Source organism: Antrostomus carolinensis, unplaced genomic scaffold, assembly GCF_000700745.2.
Source record: "Antrostomus carolinensis isolate BGI_N321 unplaced genomic scaffold, ASM70074v2 scaffold2468, whole genome shotgun sequence".
Taxonomy (NCBI): Eukaryota; Metazoa; Chordata; class Aves; order Caprimulgiformes; family Caprimulgidae; genus Antrostomus; species Antrostomus carolinensis.
The window spans coordinates 66,620-83,274 of NW_010334838.1; the positions used below are offsets into that span (position 1 = coordinate 66,620).

Here is a 16,655-nt window from a genome sequence, read left to right on the forward strand (position 1 = left end):
TGAGGAGTATCTACGATTCATCCCACTGCAGAGGGACATTTCCCAGCACCATGTACCAGACTTAACTGCTACAGTCTTTAATTACTTCAGACTGTAATCTTTAAGAGTCTATAACTAGAATTTGGGAAAAAAAAAAAAAGGGGGCAAAAAGTTCAAGGGCATTGACAATATGTTGACTCTATGCATTAGCAGGGAAGGTGTGATATAAAAGCCTCAGGTCATCTGAAGAACACCACTACTAAAGAGAGCAGCTCTCTTTAGTTCCCTTTTCCAAACCAGACTAGATGGAAGCAACAAACTCCCTTCTCTGATCAAATCTGAGGGAGAAATTTCCTCCTGACTGAACATGGCAATCAGTTTAACTCAATCAGCTTGACATGCCGTTTTAAAGCCGTAAACATCCATGTACCATGCCTATGCCCAAACTCAAATTGGCCAATCTCCAGTGCTTTAGAAGAAATAGAAATTGAAAATAAATTCAGAAGCCAAATGTTACATGAAGAAGGAAAGTATTATAAACTCAATCTAAACCTTAGCCTTTGGATTCAGAATTCCTACATCTCCATGTCTATCAAACCTGAACATAGTTTGGGCCCTAATATATTTATTTAAATAGCACATATGTCAGGATTTAGCATGAGAGTATCATAGCCATATATAAAAACCACAGATTAGAGTAATCTCTTGCTAGAGATTGAACCTTAGGCATTACACCTAAAAGCGGTCATTGTAATGACTGTACACATTCCTCCCAGGAAGTAAAGGAAGTCAGTAAAAGACTCTGTACTTTTCTTGCCTTCCTTTTTAATCAGTTTATTATGTTGTTGCTTTTCACCTACCACAACTCGAGTCTTATCTGTGATTTGTGTAATCTGTACTTGCACCTTTCTCCAAGTTAGAATGCTCCCTCTGCAGGCATAGCCATTTCTACAGCTTTTCTGAGTGCAAAAACAAGTACAATGAAGAATTTTTGCAATGATTTTTTAAAATTTTGTCAAGAAATACAAGACAAGCAGAAATACAGGCAGAGTATCACTTAAGCCTCATTTCCTTAAGAAATCAAGCTAAACATACATGCATTGAGGCTTTTTAAGAAAACAAAGAAAGGCCTGTTCTTTTTGTTCTTCTGTATCAATGCTATTAAAATTCCTTTAGTTTTCATAAACACATCAGTTTGACAGTTCTGGAAATTAAATGCCTATAGTTCAGAACAAACACAGTACCAGTACGTGGTGGACAGCAGGCTGGCCGTGAGCCAGCAGTGTGCCCTTGTGGCCGGGAAGGCCAACAGTGTCCCGGGGTGCATTAAAAAGAGCATGGCCAGCAGGTCAAGGGAGGGGAATAATGTTCTTCACCTAGAGGTTAAATAATGTGGGTGCCTGCATTTTGGACTTTTTTTTGGTATCTATCTATAAAACAACTGTTTATGTGTGTAACATTTGTTTGTTTTGTTTTTTAAACTCAGTAGTTCAACTGACTGTTTTGTAAGTGAATGAAAGATGTAACAGTTAATAGGTGATAAATTACGGACATTTCTGTGACTGTTTTCAGGGAGACCGTGGAATGAGAGGCTATCCTGGTCCCCCAGGGCCACGGGGAAGTGGAACTGTTGGTCCCAAGGTTGGTACAGTGCCATGTGCTCTTTTGTGATGCTAGCTGCTGGACTCTGATCTCTCAGACACCAAAATATCTTCATCAATTACTGATTTACATATAGCACAACTGCCGGAGAAATCAAGCATAAAAACATGAGCACTGACCATACGCTTCTACCAAATGGATTAGGAAGGAATACTAACTGGATGAAAATTGCATTTGCAGCTAAATTTTATGAGATTACAGCTGGAATTGGAACAGAACTATCAGGCTGATAAATTAGTTAAATGGTGCATTTCTTCTGTTTGTATCTATTCTGTTTCCAAGTGATTCTTTTGTGGTGAAAAATGTTAAATGTGAATTTTATGTTTGCAATTTTTGCTCAATGAAATGGAATCCAACTAATTTAATTAGTAAAACCATTAGGAAAGAAACATGAAAACAAAAAGTTAATTCTATAAGCAGCCAGCATGCAACATCTGGGCAATTTTTTTGTCACTCCACTAAAGTGATTTATAATTTGAAAAAGACATACTGGTAAGAAAAGAAATTCAATGCATGCCTGGATTTCTTTATTTTATAGGCTTTTCCATCAATTATTTTTTACAAAGGCAATGAGGAGAAACATTGTGTATATTTCTCCACTTTAACATAAGTTAAAAATAGATATGCCTGTATCTAAGAATTTTAAGTTTTTCTGTTATTTCTGTAGCAAAGATTAACAGAAGGATTCACTGCCATTTTCAATAAACTAGTATCTGAATGGAGAAACATCACTATTACCAACATGTTACAGAAATGCAATCAGCAGCACAGCATGAATATTTTTTCAGGATGTGTGTCTAAATTTGTCTTGCTTTCCGAAAGCTGCAGCAATTTCAGCACCTTGGTAAATCATAAAGATGCAGTCTGTTTAAAAAAAGTAAGTTTGGACTGAGTGTCAGAATCCTACAAATGTGAAATGTTATGTGCTGTTTCCACAAAACCTTTGAGAAGGAAAAATATGTTCTCTGTGAGGAAACAATATTTTGTTTTCAAGGGTGAGAACTTGGTTGTAGCATCTACTTCTTGAGATAAGCTATTTACAACAAAGTTTTGTTTGAATCCCTGCTTATAAATATATAGATTAACAATATTTTTCACAAGAGATTCTGTTAAAGTTTGTGGTAAATTTTTTGTCTACACAGTTAAGAATGATGATTTTTCAAATCCTATATATAACATCACTAATATCTGGAAGTTAAATATTGAGAGTTATATATTTCTATTTAATGATCAAGTTTTGATATACTTCTGCCTAAACTTACATAAAATATAGGTATTTTACATAACACTGAATGAATTCCATTTACTCTGTTGGAGCACAGTGATTATTTATGATAAGACAGTAATCAAAAATCCAACCTGAACTTTATAGAAACTTTTGTGAAGCTTGGTCAAATTTCAAAAGCTTTTTTTCAATTAAAAAAAAAAAAAAAGAGGAAAACCAAACATTTAATTTTGGTGTAATCAAAGGGATAGACTCTTCTCAGTGGCAACCAATGGTAGGACAAGGGGCAATGGGTGTGAGCTGGAACACAGGAGGTTCCGCTTAAACTTGAGAAAAAACTACTTTACAGTGAGGGTGACGAAGCACTGGAACAGGCTGCCCAGGGAGGGTGTGGAGTCTCCTTCTCTGGAGACATTCAAAACCCGCCTTGACACCTTCCTGTGTGATCTCATTTAGGTTCCTGCTCCAGCAGGTGGATTGGACTAGATGATCTTTCGAGGTCCCTTCCAATCCCCAACATTCTGTGATTCTGTGATATGCGTCACTGTCACTTTGAAATATTAGATTAGCCTGCCACCAAAGCACGGGGGCTTTACCTGGCTTTGACTGTATCAACACAGATCTTCAGGTGCTGCTTTGGCTTTTCTCTCTTCCGCTCCCACTTATGGATCTTCTGAATGATTGGTGCTCCCAGAGATTGTGGCACCACAGGGACTTGGCAGGTGTACATGGTGCACAAGGACTAGCTAACATGCCTGGCAGATTTACTCGTGCTGGGTTTTATTGCTCTGGTTCGTTGTGCGTCCCTTATGGGGAGTGATCGCACAAAGTTGCTGTGTAAAGGTGGTTTCTGTTGGTTTATATGTGGGATGAACTGGGGAAATATCACACTGTGTCATGGGCAAATTTTATTCTTTAATTATTTTCACCTTTATTGTTCCTTTGCTTTCCTGGGAATTTACCAGTGATAATTACTAAGGCCCACAGTGAGAAACAAAGAAGAATCAGAACTAGAGTCTTTGACATGGTTTTATTTTTTGCTGTGGTGACTTTGAGATTAATTCCTTAGTGTTACCAGGAATAGAGTTTACCTCCTAATTTATCTTTTTTTGTCCCACTGACTGTTATAGGGTGTTATGGGACAGAAAGGCTTGCCTGGTCCACCTGGCCCTCCTGGTGAGAGCATACAAGGAAGCAAGGTAATTCAGCTTAATGTAATATCTGTCCAGTTTCTTCTCAAAAACATTTCTTAAGGAGGTTCATTGTCTGATTTTCTCTTTGCCATTAAGTCAGCGAACTCTTGCAAATATTCGTTGTATATTTATGTTTCTTGTTCATAAAACATGTAATACTTACTTTAACTGTTGTGTTTTCAGTATTGGTAGTACCCAATTGCTCTCTTGTTATTCTTGTCATTACAAATGTATTTAACCTGGAAAAAAAAGTCTCAACTCTGCCACATCTTACTGATTTACTCCAAAGGAAACATACAGGGTTTTCTCTGGATGCCCTTGTAAAAGAAAGTAACAGAGATCTACCATTTCAAAATAAGTCAAACAACACATATAGGAATATAAAATAAAGTAGCCAGTCTTCCACATAGTGTTCATCAGGTTTTTACTCACCCAGTTCCAGCCATAATTATAACTTCTCTCTCCTTATAAGGAGAAATATAAACATGGTAACATATTCTGAATATTCAAAGTTAATAAATTGTCTTGTCATAAATGTGTGGAAAAAATTATTAAAACTGGAGGCTCTAGTTGAGAACAACCCAAGTTTCTCCTACTTCTCTTAAATCAGTGTGCTTAAAGTTGAGCATATGATTGAATATTTCCCTGGATCAGGAAGATTGTGCCCAGCTCTTCAACCCTGGGTTATCAAAACACCAGTGATTCAGTAAGAGAGGCACTGTTTAGTTGTGTTAGGAAAGATGCTTCTCTATACTACAGTTGACTGTAGACACTAAAGCCACCAGGGAATTAATTGACAAAATAGGTTTTCATTGAAAAATAGTGGCATGCGGAAACAAACAAACAAACAAAAATCATTCAAATGTACCTTATTGGCAAAAAGTTTCAGAGGAGAACCTTTCTTTTGTTCAGTATGGAATTACTTCATACAAGCCTCACCAGAAAAGCAATGATTCCTTATGAATTTGTTTTGTTCAGTACTTGCTCTGATTCCAGCTTCAACTTCTTCTATTTTTATATCCATGTTCAATCATTTCCCTTTTTTCACTGTGAGGTGTTTCATAGCATAAAAACATACTTTACTGTGTTCTTTCTTTTCTCCTTATTATATAACTCTAACAGATTCTGTTTTTTCTCATCTTGGGACTTTCCAAGACAGAGATCTCTACATGGTTAGTCACGACTGTCTAGAGACTCTAGTATAGGTTACTGATAACAATTAATTTCCTGCTTGGCTTTAATAGACATTTCTGATGTGTTTCCAGAATATAATACTTGGGATATCTTTATTAATTCTATGAGTATGTGATGTTATTTATAAAAGCTCAATTACTGTTCTGAAAAGAAATGTTTCAGCAATTAATGGCATCTGATGATACATGAAAAAATATACAGGTTATATAATATTCTTTCTGTTCCTGAAAAAAAAAAAAAAGGTTAGTAAAAATATACTCTGTGTGTACATATACATCTGTCTATCTATCTCTGTATAGCATCACACAGAGTTTTGGTTGTTATATTGGCACTGCTATGAATAATTATCTAAAGCATATTTTAGAAGTGTAAAGAACTCAGTTTCATCACGGAAGTCTTCCAGTTGAAGAACACAGTCCACTGACACACACTGTCAGACAAAAGCATGTTTGTAATGTAAGGATGTGGAATTTAGGGATGTAGGAAGGTAAGACATGCTCTGGCTATGGAAGGTCTTTGTCTCTGGGTTTGAAACAAAAACTAATGATGTGATGGATCAGAGTCAGCTGGTGGTGTTTCTATAGCATTCCGTGAGTTGTGTAGCTACAGTCTTGTCATTTAAATTCTTACCTTAACAATCACTTTTTAAATTATGATTATTTGTATATAATTCTTAGGAACAACTTCTTTCTGAACAGCTTTGGCAACTGTCTTTTCCCTGTACTACCGGTTTCCTTCACACAGTGATGCTTGTTGAGCTTCTACCCGTCTCTTCAGGCCTATCTCTTCACAGCCATGTCAAGCTTCATTTTTTTCTGGCTGCTCTTCATCAGCTTAAAGCTACTATACTTCTGCATTTGGACTATCAATATCACTCCACGTATATATATATATATACATAAAGCTCAGTCTGCACGTGGTAAGAACAGAATGTCAAAATTGAGATTGTTTTCAAGTAACTTTATGTTGATAGCTACATTCACAGTTTGTCTTTTTTATGTTTGGTTTCCTTTCAAAACCACAGTCTAGACATTCTCAGATTTGCACTTAGTTTATAGAATGACATTTTTACATAGAAGTGTGCTTATTGATCGGTAATCTAGCAGGATATTACGGTCACGGATCCAAGGGTTTGCATTTTTACATGCATACCACTTTGGTTTTTATGATAAGACTGATGGTCAAGTTTGAATTTAATGATGGTTTTAACTGGCAAAGCAATAAATATTTTTAAATTAATACAGCGTACTTCTTGGTTTTTACCGAGTGTTCAGTTATGGTATCTATGATAAACCCTTCTTATGCTGATTGATTGCACAAGTAAAGAAAGCAGGATTTGGTTCTGCACTTGACATTTTAAAGGATAAAACTCACATGTGTGCCTGTGAGAAATGTCAGCTATTCAGGTATGAAATTTTTTTAGAACAGTGGGTCTGATTCAGTTTTCATTGCCTGAACACCACCATAACAATGTCAAATGGGCTGTAACAAATGGCAGCAATAAATCTATAGTTTTGTCAGATTGGCATTTATTATTAGTGAAGGACCACTGGAACACACAGCATATCCTAATTCTGGTTCATATGTATATGCTCTGCAGATCTGCCAAGGTGTTAATCGGGAAGCTGTGTGGTGACCCTTGTCAGGAAGGATAGTCAGTCCCAGTGCTGGACAGCAAGCATTGAAACAAGCAGGCACACTGTTTATCTATGTTTAAAAGCCATTTGCATTAATAACCTACGTGAAGGACCCAGGAAACACAATCCTGCTAAAAGTAAATTAGATTAAATAGTCACTGTGCATTCCTACAACAGCGCAAAATAAATTGCTTTGTGCATCCCATTGCCTTAGGAATATTTCCTGTTTGCAGGATTATTTTTTCTCTCCTACTGAATCATCTGTGAAATTTGTTGCATCACAGTTTCTTTTCCAGTCTCCAGAGTTCACATAACAGTGTCTGAATTTTCGCTGCTGTAAGAAATTGGGGAGAGGAGAAGGGGAGAAGTTCTGCTTACAGAGGCAAGAGGCTGCCAGTTAGCAGGTCGGTGGTAGGTAGCCCCGATGACAAGCAGAGCATTTTAGCTCCCCAGGTTAGGGCTAGTTTACCAAGAGGCTTTTGCAAGGCAGAGCTATAAAGGCAGTGCTCCAGCGGAGATGTGAATGGTGGAGTGCAGTGGGTGCCTTTGCCTAGCATGGGGCAAGACCACAACGCACCCGTGTACAAACAGAAACTCCCATCTCAGCAGGATCTCAGTAAAATCTGGAATTTGGACAGGGAAAACCACCCATGGACCATGACTCATAGTATACTGCATCTTCTAGGAGCTGCATCTCATTGTCTAACTCATGGTGAACTCCCAAGTCATGGGAGTCAGGAGCCCTGAGTACAAGGAAGAGGAGGTTGACTTGTCTGCGCACTGTGCAGCTGCTTCTCCACCTGCAGAAGTCCATTAGCCCCTATCCAGCACAGCAGTAATGGTCAGTCATCAGTCCTTCTGCACTAGGGTGCCTTTGGTGCAGGATGGAGTCCTGATAAATTTTGAAACATTTTTGTATTTTTGTTATATTGCCCACTATGAGCATTATAACCCCTTTAGGCCCATTTGTGAGCAGCTATACAAGTATTAGTAAAAGATGCTTTAGTGAGACAGTCTGAGAGCTCTTGACTGAAAAATAAAACAAACCTTGTACTTGCCTAGGCTAGGTTTGGTACAGGTGGTCACTGCTCCTGATCTCATTGACATTCTCTGGAGCTGGGTTTGGTATCTGTACTGGGCACTGCTGTTATGTGAATTATGTCTGTAATGTGAACTATGGTGAAACATTTATGTACCAGAGAATATAACCACCTCTAGCTGTGTTTAAAATGTATGCAGCACTTGATCTAAAAAAAAAATAAAAATATTTGTGTTACTCTATTAAATAAAGCAGGAGAGTTTCTGGAAGCCAGATGCTGTGAAGGATTTTCTGCATGTATTTTATAACAGCTGTGTTTTGTAGCATGTTGTGTGCCCACACTGCTAGCGCGAACATGCTTTTCAAGTCTGTGTGCATGCAGCAGGGCATGGGTAACAATCATTATAAAAAAATTCGAGCTTTGTAGCTGGACTGATACTGTCTTTTGAAGTATCAGCAGAAAGATGTTCTGTTCTCCACATTATGAAAAGCAGAGATGTCTTTTTATTTACTTAAGATCAGAAAAACTAAGTCAACCCTGCAGAGATTCTGGGTGTCTGTTTCTAGAGAACCTTTGTGTTGGACCTCGTTTTACTGCTTGTAGACTGGATGAATAAATGTCTGAGCCTCAGTGAGGCTACTTTTGTCTTTCATCTGTTTCAGTCAAATGACAATATTTCATTTAATTAATCAGGAATTAATTCTTCATTATATACTTTATAAAGGCTTCATTTTGCTTATTTCTCCAGCTTGAGACCACTTCTGTATTGAAAATTATGTGCTTTATTGCATAATACAAACATCTGGCTTTCTTTATGATGAAGAACATTATAAAGTTAATAGATAAAGCATAGATATTACTTTAATTTTCAGTTAAATATTCTGTTTATTCTGTTCAGGGAGAAAAAGGAAATCAAGGTTTACCTGGACTAAAAGGCTCAATAGGAATTGGCCTTCCTGGACCAAAGGTAAATCCTAGGTTTGTGGTAAGGAAAAAAAAGTATTTTTTTCTTCCTTTTTAGTTATTTGGTGTAACAGGTCTTTGAATATAAATAGAAGGCAAAGACATTGCCTTGTATAGCTAGCAAGGTAAGTGCCTACTACTTATTTTCACCTTTGGAGTCTGTGAAAATCCTAAATGACATTAAGGACCAGGCTCTGAAGTAGGATCCAGAATGAGGTCATAACTGTTAGCAGGAGATTCATATTAGTCAAATTATTGTATTCAAAGTATTCAGTTATCCTAGATGTTTTTCAGGTATTACAGAACATCCTTTTATTTGCCAGACTTCGACAAAAAAAAAAGAAAGAATTGCTTTTTCACTAATGTCTCTTAAGGACTTTTTTTTATTTGACTCATTTTGAAGCCCAAGCTTGAATCTTTCTTTACTGAACAACTTCCTGGTTGATATAAAAATCGTAAGAATTTCCTACACATGCCTATTCCCATCTAACAATTTTTGCATGAAGGGAATTTAAATACTGTGGCTAGACTGATTTTATTAATGGTGTGGAGAAGCTATGTCCAATTTTCAGGTTTATACCAGTCTGAATAAGATCAGAAGCAGACTGAGAAAGTCAAAAGGTTTCCTTAAAATTGATAGCAATCACTATGGTGAACGCTGTAACGCAGGAGGTATCTCTGTGATTCCATTGGCTGGGAAATAAGGAGGAATAATATAAAAATGGACAGTGATATAGATAATTTTTTAAGCTTTAAAGTTTCAAGTGAAATGTAACGTGGTCAGTAACTTCCAGAGAGAAGCAAAAAATTGTCCTGAACAATCTCCTTGAATAAATGTCTAATTTAGAACCTGAATCTTTTGATAGTATGTTTCATACCTGCGTTATGTGAAAACTGACACTTGAAATATCATAATCATAGAATCATAGGATCATAGAATGGTTTGGGTTGGAAGGGGTCTTAAAGATCATCTAGTTCCTGGCCCCCTGCCATAGGCAGGGACACCCTCTATTAGACCAGGTTACTGAAATGTGATGTTGAACCCTTTCTCTTTTTGGAAATCAAAAAGTCTAGTCATTTGAGAAAAAAGTACAGAATTGCTTCTAAATGTGAAACTACATCTTTTCCAATGGATATAACAGCCCAAGCATGCCTTTTCCTCTGTTCTTTGCAAGTGCCCAGTTTTTTGTGTGGGTTCTGTACAAAGCTGATGTGAGTTTCAATACACTGGCTGATCTGAGGCAGACCTCCATAGGTCTGATTTAACATAGGTCTAGTATAAACATTGGTTTAGAGTTCAAGACTATCAAAGAAGAGTAAAAAATTATGCATTCTTGATATTTTCATAAAGATATCTTTGCCCCTCATTCCTGAATTAAGGTAATTTTTCATAGAAATTTCTTAAAGAAGTTTTTACTGCCCATCTTACTTTCTCTGACAGCCTGCTGTCAGATGTTCTCTTCATAATACATACAAGATAAACTAGCCACACACATAAAAAAACCCCCATAAAATTTATCTTAAAAGCTCATTGAACCTTAACTCCAGCTCTGACTATCAAGAAAACTGGAGTTACTAACTGTGTTTAATACGGTTGTTTTAAATTAGGGAGAATATGGAGATAAAGGTGATCCAGGGAGCAAAGGTGCCAAAGGAGAGATTGGAGACCCAGGACCTCCAGGACCAAAGGCAAAATACATTTTCATATTACTTAATTTTACACAATAGAAATTAGACAAATTTGACTTTGTTAATTATCTTACTCTACACATTTTCAGGGAATGTGGGGAAGAAAAGGTGAACCTGGTCTTTCTGTAAGTATGTACATGAATTAATTTAAAAGATAGGAGTTCATTTCAGGAAAATATTTAATATTGTGATGTTACACAAGGTTGTTTATGAGGCATTGCATTGCCTGCATTTTTGTAAATAAATAAATAGATAGATTTCAGTATTCTTAAAACTAGAATGCATGGGAAATTAAATAATACTCTTTTTCAGAGAGAAGAAGTTATCAGACTTATCAATGAAATATGTGGTAAGCATTCCAGTATGGGGAAAAAAAATGGTTCTAATAAAACACATTGAATTTATATTGATTGAATGGATTTGTCTTCTGCATGTTTGTGTGCAAGGATACCATTGATGTGAAAATAATGCTCACTATGTTGACAGAGCTATACTGGAAGTAATTTGGTCCAGTTCTGTTTCTATTTATCAGTATCAGTAACTATAAATTAATCCATTAACTGAGCTTTAACTGACTGTAAATCTGATAGATGAGTTCGATTCATTCTTATGAGGGTGGTTTCTCATAAAATGTCTGAAATGGTTATTCTTTTAGGTTGTGGTATCAGATGTAGAGTAACACCACTGGAACTGGTATTTGTCATTGACAGTTCAGAAAGTGTTGGACCAGACAACTTCAATATTATAAAAACTTTTATGAAAACAGTCATTGACAAGGTATCGGCCAACCACGCTACAGTCCGCATTGGCATTATCAACTTTAGCCATAAAGTGGAGTTGGTGTCTTCTCTGAAGCAATACACAACTAAAGAATACCTGAAATCAGCTGTTGATAAAATGCCCTACTTAGGAGAAGGCACATACACAGCTTCTGCTATCCAGGAAGCCATTCAGTTATTTCATGCAGCACACCCAACAGTAAGAAAAGTGGCTGTTGTAATAACAGATGGACAAGCAGACACTCGTGATAAAGTACAACTGGACTCTGTAGTAAGAGAGGCCCATACTACAAATATTGAGATATTTGTCATTGGGATTGTTCAAAGGACTGATCCTCATTATGATGATTTTCTGAAAGAGATGCAGCTCATTGCAACAGACCCTGATGAAGAACATGTTTATCAGATAGATGACTTCATGACGCTTTCAGGTAAAACCAACTATTTTAGTAAGAGGAAAATTTCAATAAGCATGTAAGAGTTTGGCCTTTCTCATAGCAGGGCAAGGCAGCCTGATGAATGCCAGCTTATGTTTCTCTTTTGGATGCATTTGTGCTTGGCCATGGTTTCACTCCACAGGGGTGCAGATTTCTTTCCACCTTGATATGACATCTCTGTCTCTTTATCTCTCTCTATTTCATACGGCTCTTGTCAGTCCCTCCACCATCTCTTAGAAGCAGTCTTTAGGTTTTTTTTCTGAAAGCCATAGGGAAACCTACACTTTCATTCTGATTCTATGGGCAGAGCGGTGAACCAAAACAAGGGAATGGGATCTGAGAGTACATAGCATATTTCAGTCTTTGTCTTGAAAAAATCCTGTGGCCACAACTGGAATCTGGAGAAAATCCAGAGGATATCTATAATAATCCATTAAAAAAAAAAGGTACATTGATCTAGACTAACTCCAGCCTAGCCCTATAAAATATATTTTTTCCTGAGCATAAACTTATTTTGCTATGCTGAGCATGTGGATGAAGTCTGGATTTAAGGCATTAACAGGGAGAAGAGAGCCCAAGGTAAGGTTCTGGACCCAGCTGCGATTAAACTTAGGGCTCTGACTCAGGCTCCAGCATTCAACATAAAAGTATTCCTAGTCACTGAATATTTTTGTGCAAGTAAGTAGAATGTGTCACCCAGTTTTTCTTTTTCCTCCTTACATGTAAACACTTTCTTTCTTTTTTTTTTTTTTTCCTTCACTGTTGAGCTACGACTTCTGCTTTAAGAGAGAGACTTGTTATTTTTATGTCTCTTCTCAAAAGAACAAAAAGCGCTTAGAATCAAATAATTCAAAGTGTGCATTACTTTATTACTTCTCATTTGCATTTTGACATAACTTTAGAAGATGGTCTTTCACAAGTCACTATCATTAAAGATTTAGGGTTAATAGTGCACTACAAGGTTTTGGTGAGTTATTATGACTTTTCTTGATTACCCCTAATAAATTTCATCATTTTGTTAATCTTTTCAGCTCTTGAAAATAAATTGATCACAAAGATCTGTGAGAACGTATCTGAAGTCTACACTAGAAAAGATAATGTTTTATCTCCATCACCAAGTCCAGAATCTGAAATTGCTACTGAAGATACTAATAGCCAGTTACCTAAAATGACTACTTCAGAGATTTACATGCTCCCTACAGAAGGAATCAGTTATCCAGTAAGTAAAAAAGTAACAGTTATCAAATGTGTGTCTTTATTTGAATTTAAATATTCCCTATTTCACCATTCACTAGTCTTTTAATATTCAAATAATGTGTCATTTGGCTAGACCAAAAGATTTGAACAAAACTTTTAAAGTTAGTGAATTTATTTGTTGAGAACGGAAGCTTACAGAAGAAAGAGGGCAGTACTGTTTCTTAGTTGCAGTAAATGCCAGCAGTCCTCATACTTTTTGTAGTTCTTATTCATTTTAGAAGTGAGTTAGAAATCTTACAGATACGCCTCTATTGAGGCAGATACCTAGTGTATAAGGCATTTATTTACATGCAAGCTGATTGTTAGTACAGTGCTTCTTGATATGGTCATGCACTTTCCAGGTGTTATTAAGCCTTCAGTTTTGTTTTGCTTTCCACACTGGACTGTACTTCTAGGACTCCTCATTCATGTTACTTTTCTTTCTTTGGCTTAAAATTCCTCCTGCCCTGCACTGGGATTCTGCCCTCCAACATGGTGCTGCTGCACAGATAGAAAAGACAGCTGGAGTTTTAATACAATAGTTAAATATTTTCTGCAAGTGTGTGTCACCGTAGCTCCCTTATTAGGTCTCTGGTATTTTTCAGCCATTGTGTTAGTATTAGAGTAGGATATTTGTCACCTTTACAGTCTATCAGCACTAACTCTCTAGGGTGTTTTATTGCTTTGCCCAAAAATAGCCAATGATAAAAACTGAGCGTTGCTTGCCCCTATAACTTGTTGAATAAACTATTGAAATATTTGATATATAAACCTCTGTAGTTGCATGGGATGGATATAGTGGACCACAATACTGGTATTTAAATATTAAGAGACTGGTGTACAGATTGGAGCTAATTAAATATTACTGATTTACTGTGGCAGAGTCAATGGATTAGCCAATATTAATTCTTTGGATTACTGTTTATGTAATATCATTCATAATTAAATAGTTCACTTGCAAAATGTGGTTTATTTTATTTGAATAAGAGCTCCCTCGGTAGGTGTGATTGATTTAAGTTTGGGGCTTGCAATACCTCCAGACAAATCTGTGTGACACTGAGGGTCAATTTTGACATTCTGCATCATTAAGAAAAATAAATGTAAACCTGGATTTATAGATGCTGACTTTATAAAGTGTGTGATGAGGATGACAAGGTAGGATTAGTTCTAACTGATTAGATGCTCACACACTTGGTTCTGGCTGGCCATGGTTATAGTCAAAAAATTTCTTCAAAACTGTTGAATTCCTATCAGAAATAAACACAGCTTTTCTGTAGACCTGGAGAAGAAATGCAATATGCAAAGGATTGGATTAATTGTCTGCCACATTTACATTTCACCTAGACATCCATTTTCAGAGTCCAAATGACTTTGAAGAGTTTTCTTAAACTGACTGAGTGTGTCAGTAGTGGCCTGTATATGGGAAGATATTGAATAGTATCAAATTCCTTTTTATTCTCAGTAGGTAATCAACGTGTAGGACTAATGCAGTCATTTGTACTATACTATACTAAGATCCTTGCAAATCTTCCTGAATATACTAAAACACTAGAGAGGCAATTTTTTATATAACAGTCTTAATTTGAAGAGCAGGGTTGGCTTCTTAACACTTCTATCAAGGTAAACTCTAAAATTCTAACAATTAGCAACTGACTATTAGCTGGAAACAGGAAAATGGATGGTTTGTCACTTGGCTTGATACAGGCAAGGACACATCTGAGACAATCTTATTAATAGGATGTGGTTCCCATAACTCAAATTTTGGAAATTTTTGCTGTAGTAAAGGGATTCCACATCTAAAAAGGTCTTTGGAGGAGCATAATGTACATGTGTTTTTCTATCAATAACAAGTACCCTGTTCCTCCTGCATGCCATTTTCCATTTCTTGACAGATTAAAGATGTCAGAACATTCCCAGTGAGTGTGCTAGATGTTAAGAAGCATTGATTTACCCCAGAGTGCCTTCCATCTTTTGTGTTATTTATATACAGACTAAGTGGTGACTGAAATTTTGCTTCAATGGAATGGATTCAGTTTAGGGACTAAATCAAAGCCATTGCTTTGCCTTTTCATTCATCTCTCACTGTCAGAAAATTATGGTCATGTACTGAGTAATCACTAGAAGGAAGTCCAAACCCACCTGGTGTTAATGGTACATGTTATTTATCAGAAGTTTCCTCCATAGTTCTCTCAATTCTTTATTTTAGCATCTGAGCCCAGACAGAATTTTAAGGTATAAGATTTTGACTCCTTTTGCAGCTTAGTCCACCACAGATAAGATATACTGAGCCACTGCCACCTGCTCAGGATCACACTGTGACCACCTCTGCTCACAGAGAATCAAGATTTCCCCCACTTTATGACACATCCGAAATCAGTCCCCAGAGTCCAGCTGTCAATCCTTTGTTCAATGTAACTGCTACTGAAGATCACCACCTGACTGTGTTGCAAACACAGGTAGCGACAACTCAAAAAGGTAAGTAATTAATACTGTCCCCAGATACTGGGTTGCAAGTCTGTACCAAAAAAATCAATGAGCAAACCACACTCCCTCCCCAAATATAGTTACTGGGGTTTATCACCTTTTGTTTTTCTGGGTGCTCTGTCTACAGACATCACACACAGTGAGAGCCAGGTTTTCAAACGCAGATGACAAACAACCGTTGCATACCAATTGTGTGCTTAGGTATTAAATAGCAGCTTGGTTCTTACATCAGGATTTAGGCAGTCTCAATTCAAATTCATCTAGTATTTGTTTAGGCCTTTTCAGGTAGCTTGTTAATAGAAATGGAATTTGTCTACAAATCTGAAAGAGGCATATATACTCCCAGGCACTACCAGAAATAAAAAAAAGGGATGCTCTTCTTACTGAAGGAGGCACTTCTAGGATACTGTAACTTTTCCCCAGAATCCAAGATAACTTTTACCGATACACTTTCAGATCCAAGGTGCTTGGAACCTATGAAACCAGGGGATTGTCGGGACTATGTGGTGAAATGGTATTATGACAAGAATGGTAATTCTCGTGGCCAGTTCTGGTATGGAGGTTGTAACGGTACCAACAACAGATTTGAAACAGAAAAAGAATGTCGAGAAACCTGCACTGATTGATGAACAAGTAAGTTGCTTCCATCAGATCCTGCTTGTTGCGTGAAAAGGGCAGTAAAGCAATTTGGCAGGAAATAAACCCCCTTGCATTCCAGCTTACCTTCAGATAACTGGAGAAGCTGGGGATGGTTTGGCTTAGATTCTGGATGATGCCCAGTTCAGCACTATGGGTCCGACAACAGCAGATTCACTCGATAGTGCACTGCACTCCCGTGCCCATGATTTATGGATTCCCACAGCTAAACCTGCAGCATTTAGCGGCATTCCATAGGAGAATGGTGTGGCTGGTTACAGACAGACACAGTTTATTCAATGTGACACTACAAGTCTGGGTACACTAATGCCAGATTCACTTGATAGTGCCCTGCACCTTCCATCCAGTCACCATCTATGGATTCTCACGGCCTATCAGGCAGTAGCAGTGAGGAATTGTAGAGCAATTTAATAAGCAGACAAGGCACTTTATTAAAGCAACAGGAATAATACAGATTCGTGTGGATCGTCAATGATAATC

The 16,655-nt window shown here is 37.1% G+C and overlaps 1 protein-coding gene across 1 annotated transcript in view; it reads left to right on the forward strand.

Annotated features, from left to right (window-relative positions):
* Positions 1-16,144, forward strand: part of COL28A1 (collagen type XXVIII alpha 1 chain) — a 64,196-nt gene extending 48,052 nt beyond the window's left edge. The window contains exons 25-34 of the mRNA XM_010174305.2: positions 1,552-1,620; positions 3,997-4,065; positions 8,829-8,897; positions 10,502-10,582; positions 10,672-10,707; positions 10,895-10,931; positions 11,238-11,792; positions 12,830-13,017; positions 15,293-15,509; positions 15,975-16,144. Of these exons, the coding sequence (XP_010172607.1) occupies positions 1,552-1,620; positions 3,997-4,065; positions 8,829-8,897; positions 10,502-10,582; positions 10,672-10,707; positions 10,895-10,931; positions 11,238-11,792; positions 12,830-13,017; positions 15,293-15,509; positions 15,975-16,144 (1,491 nt within the window). The remainder of the gene's footprint in view (positions 1-1,551; positions 1,621-3,996; positions 4,066-8,828; positions 8,898-10,501; positions 10,583-10,671; positions 10,708-10,894; positions 10,932-11,237; positions 11,793-12,829; positions 13,018-15,292; positions 15,510-15,974) is intronic.
* Positions 16,145-16,655: the final 511 nt, after the last annotated feature.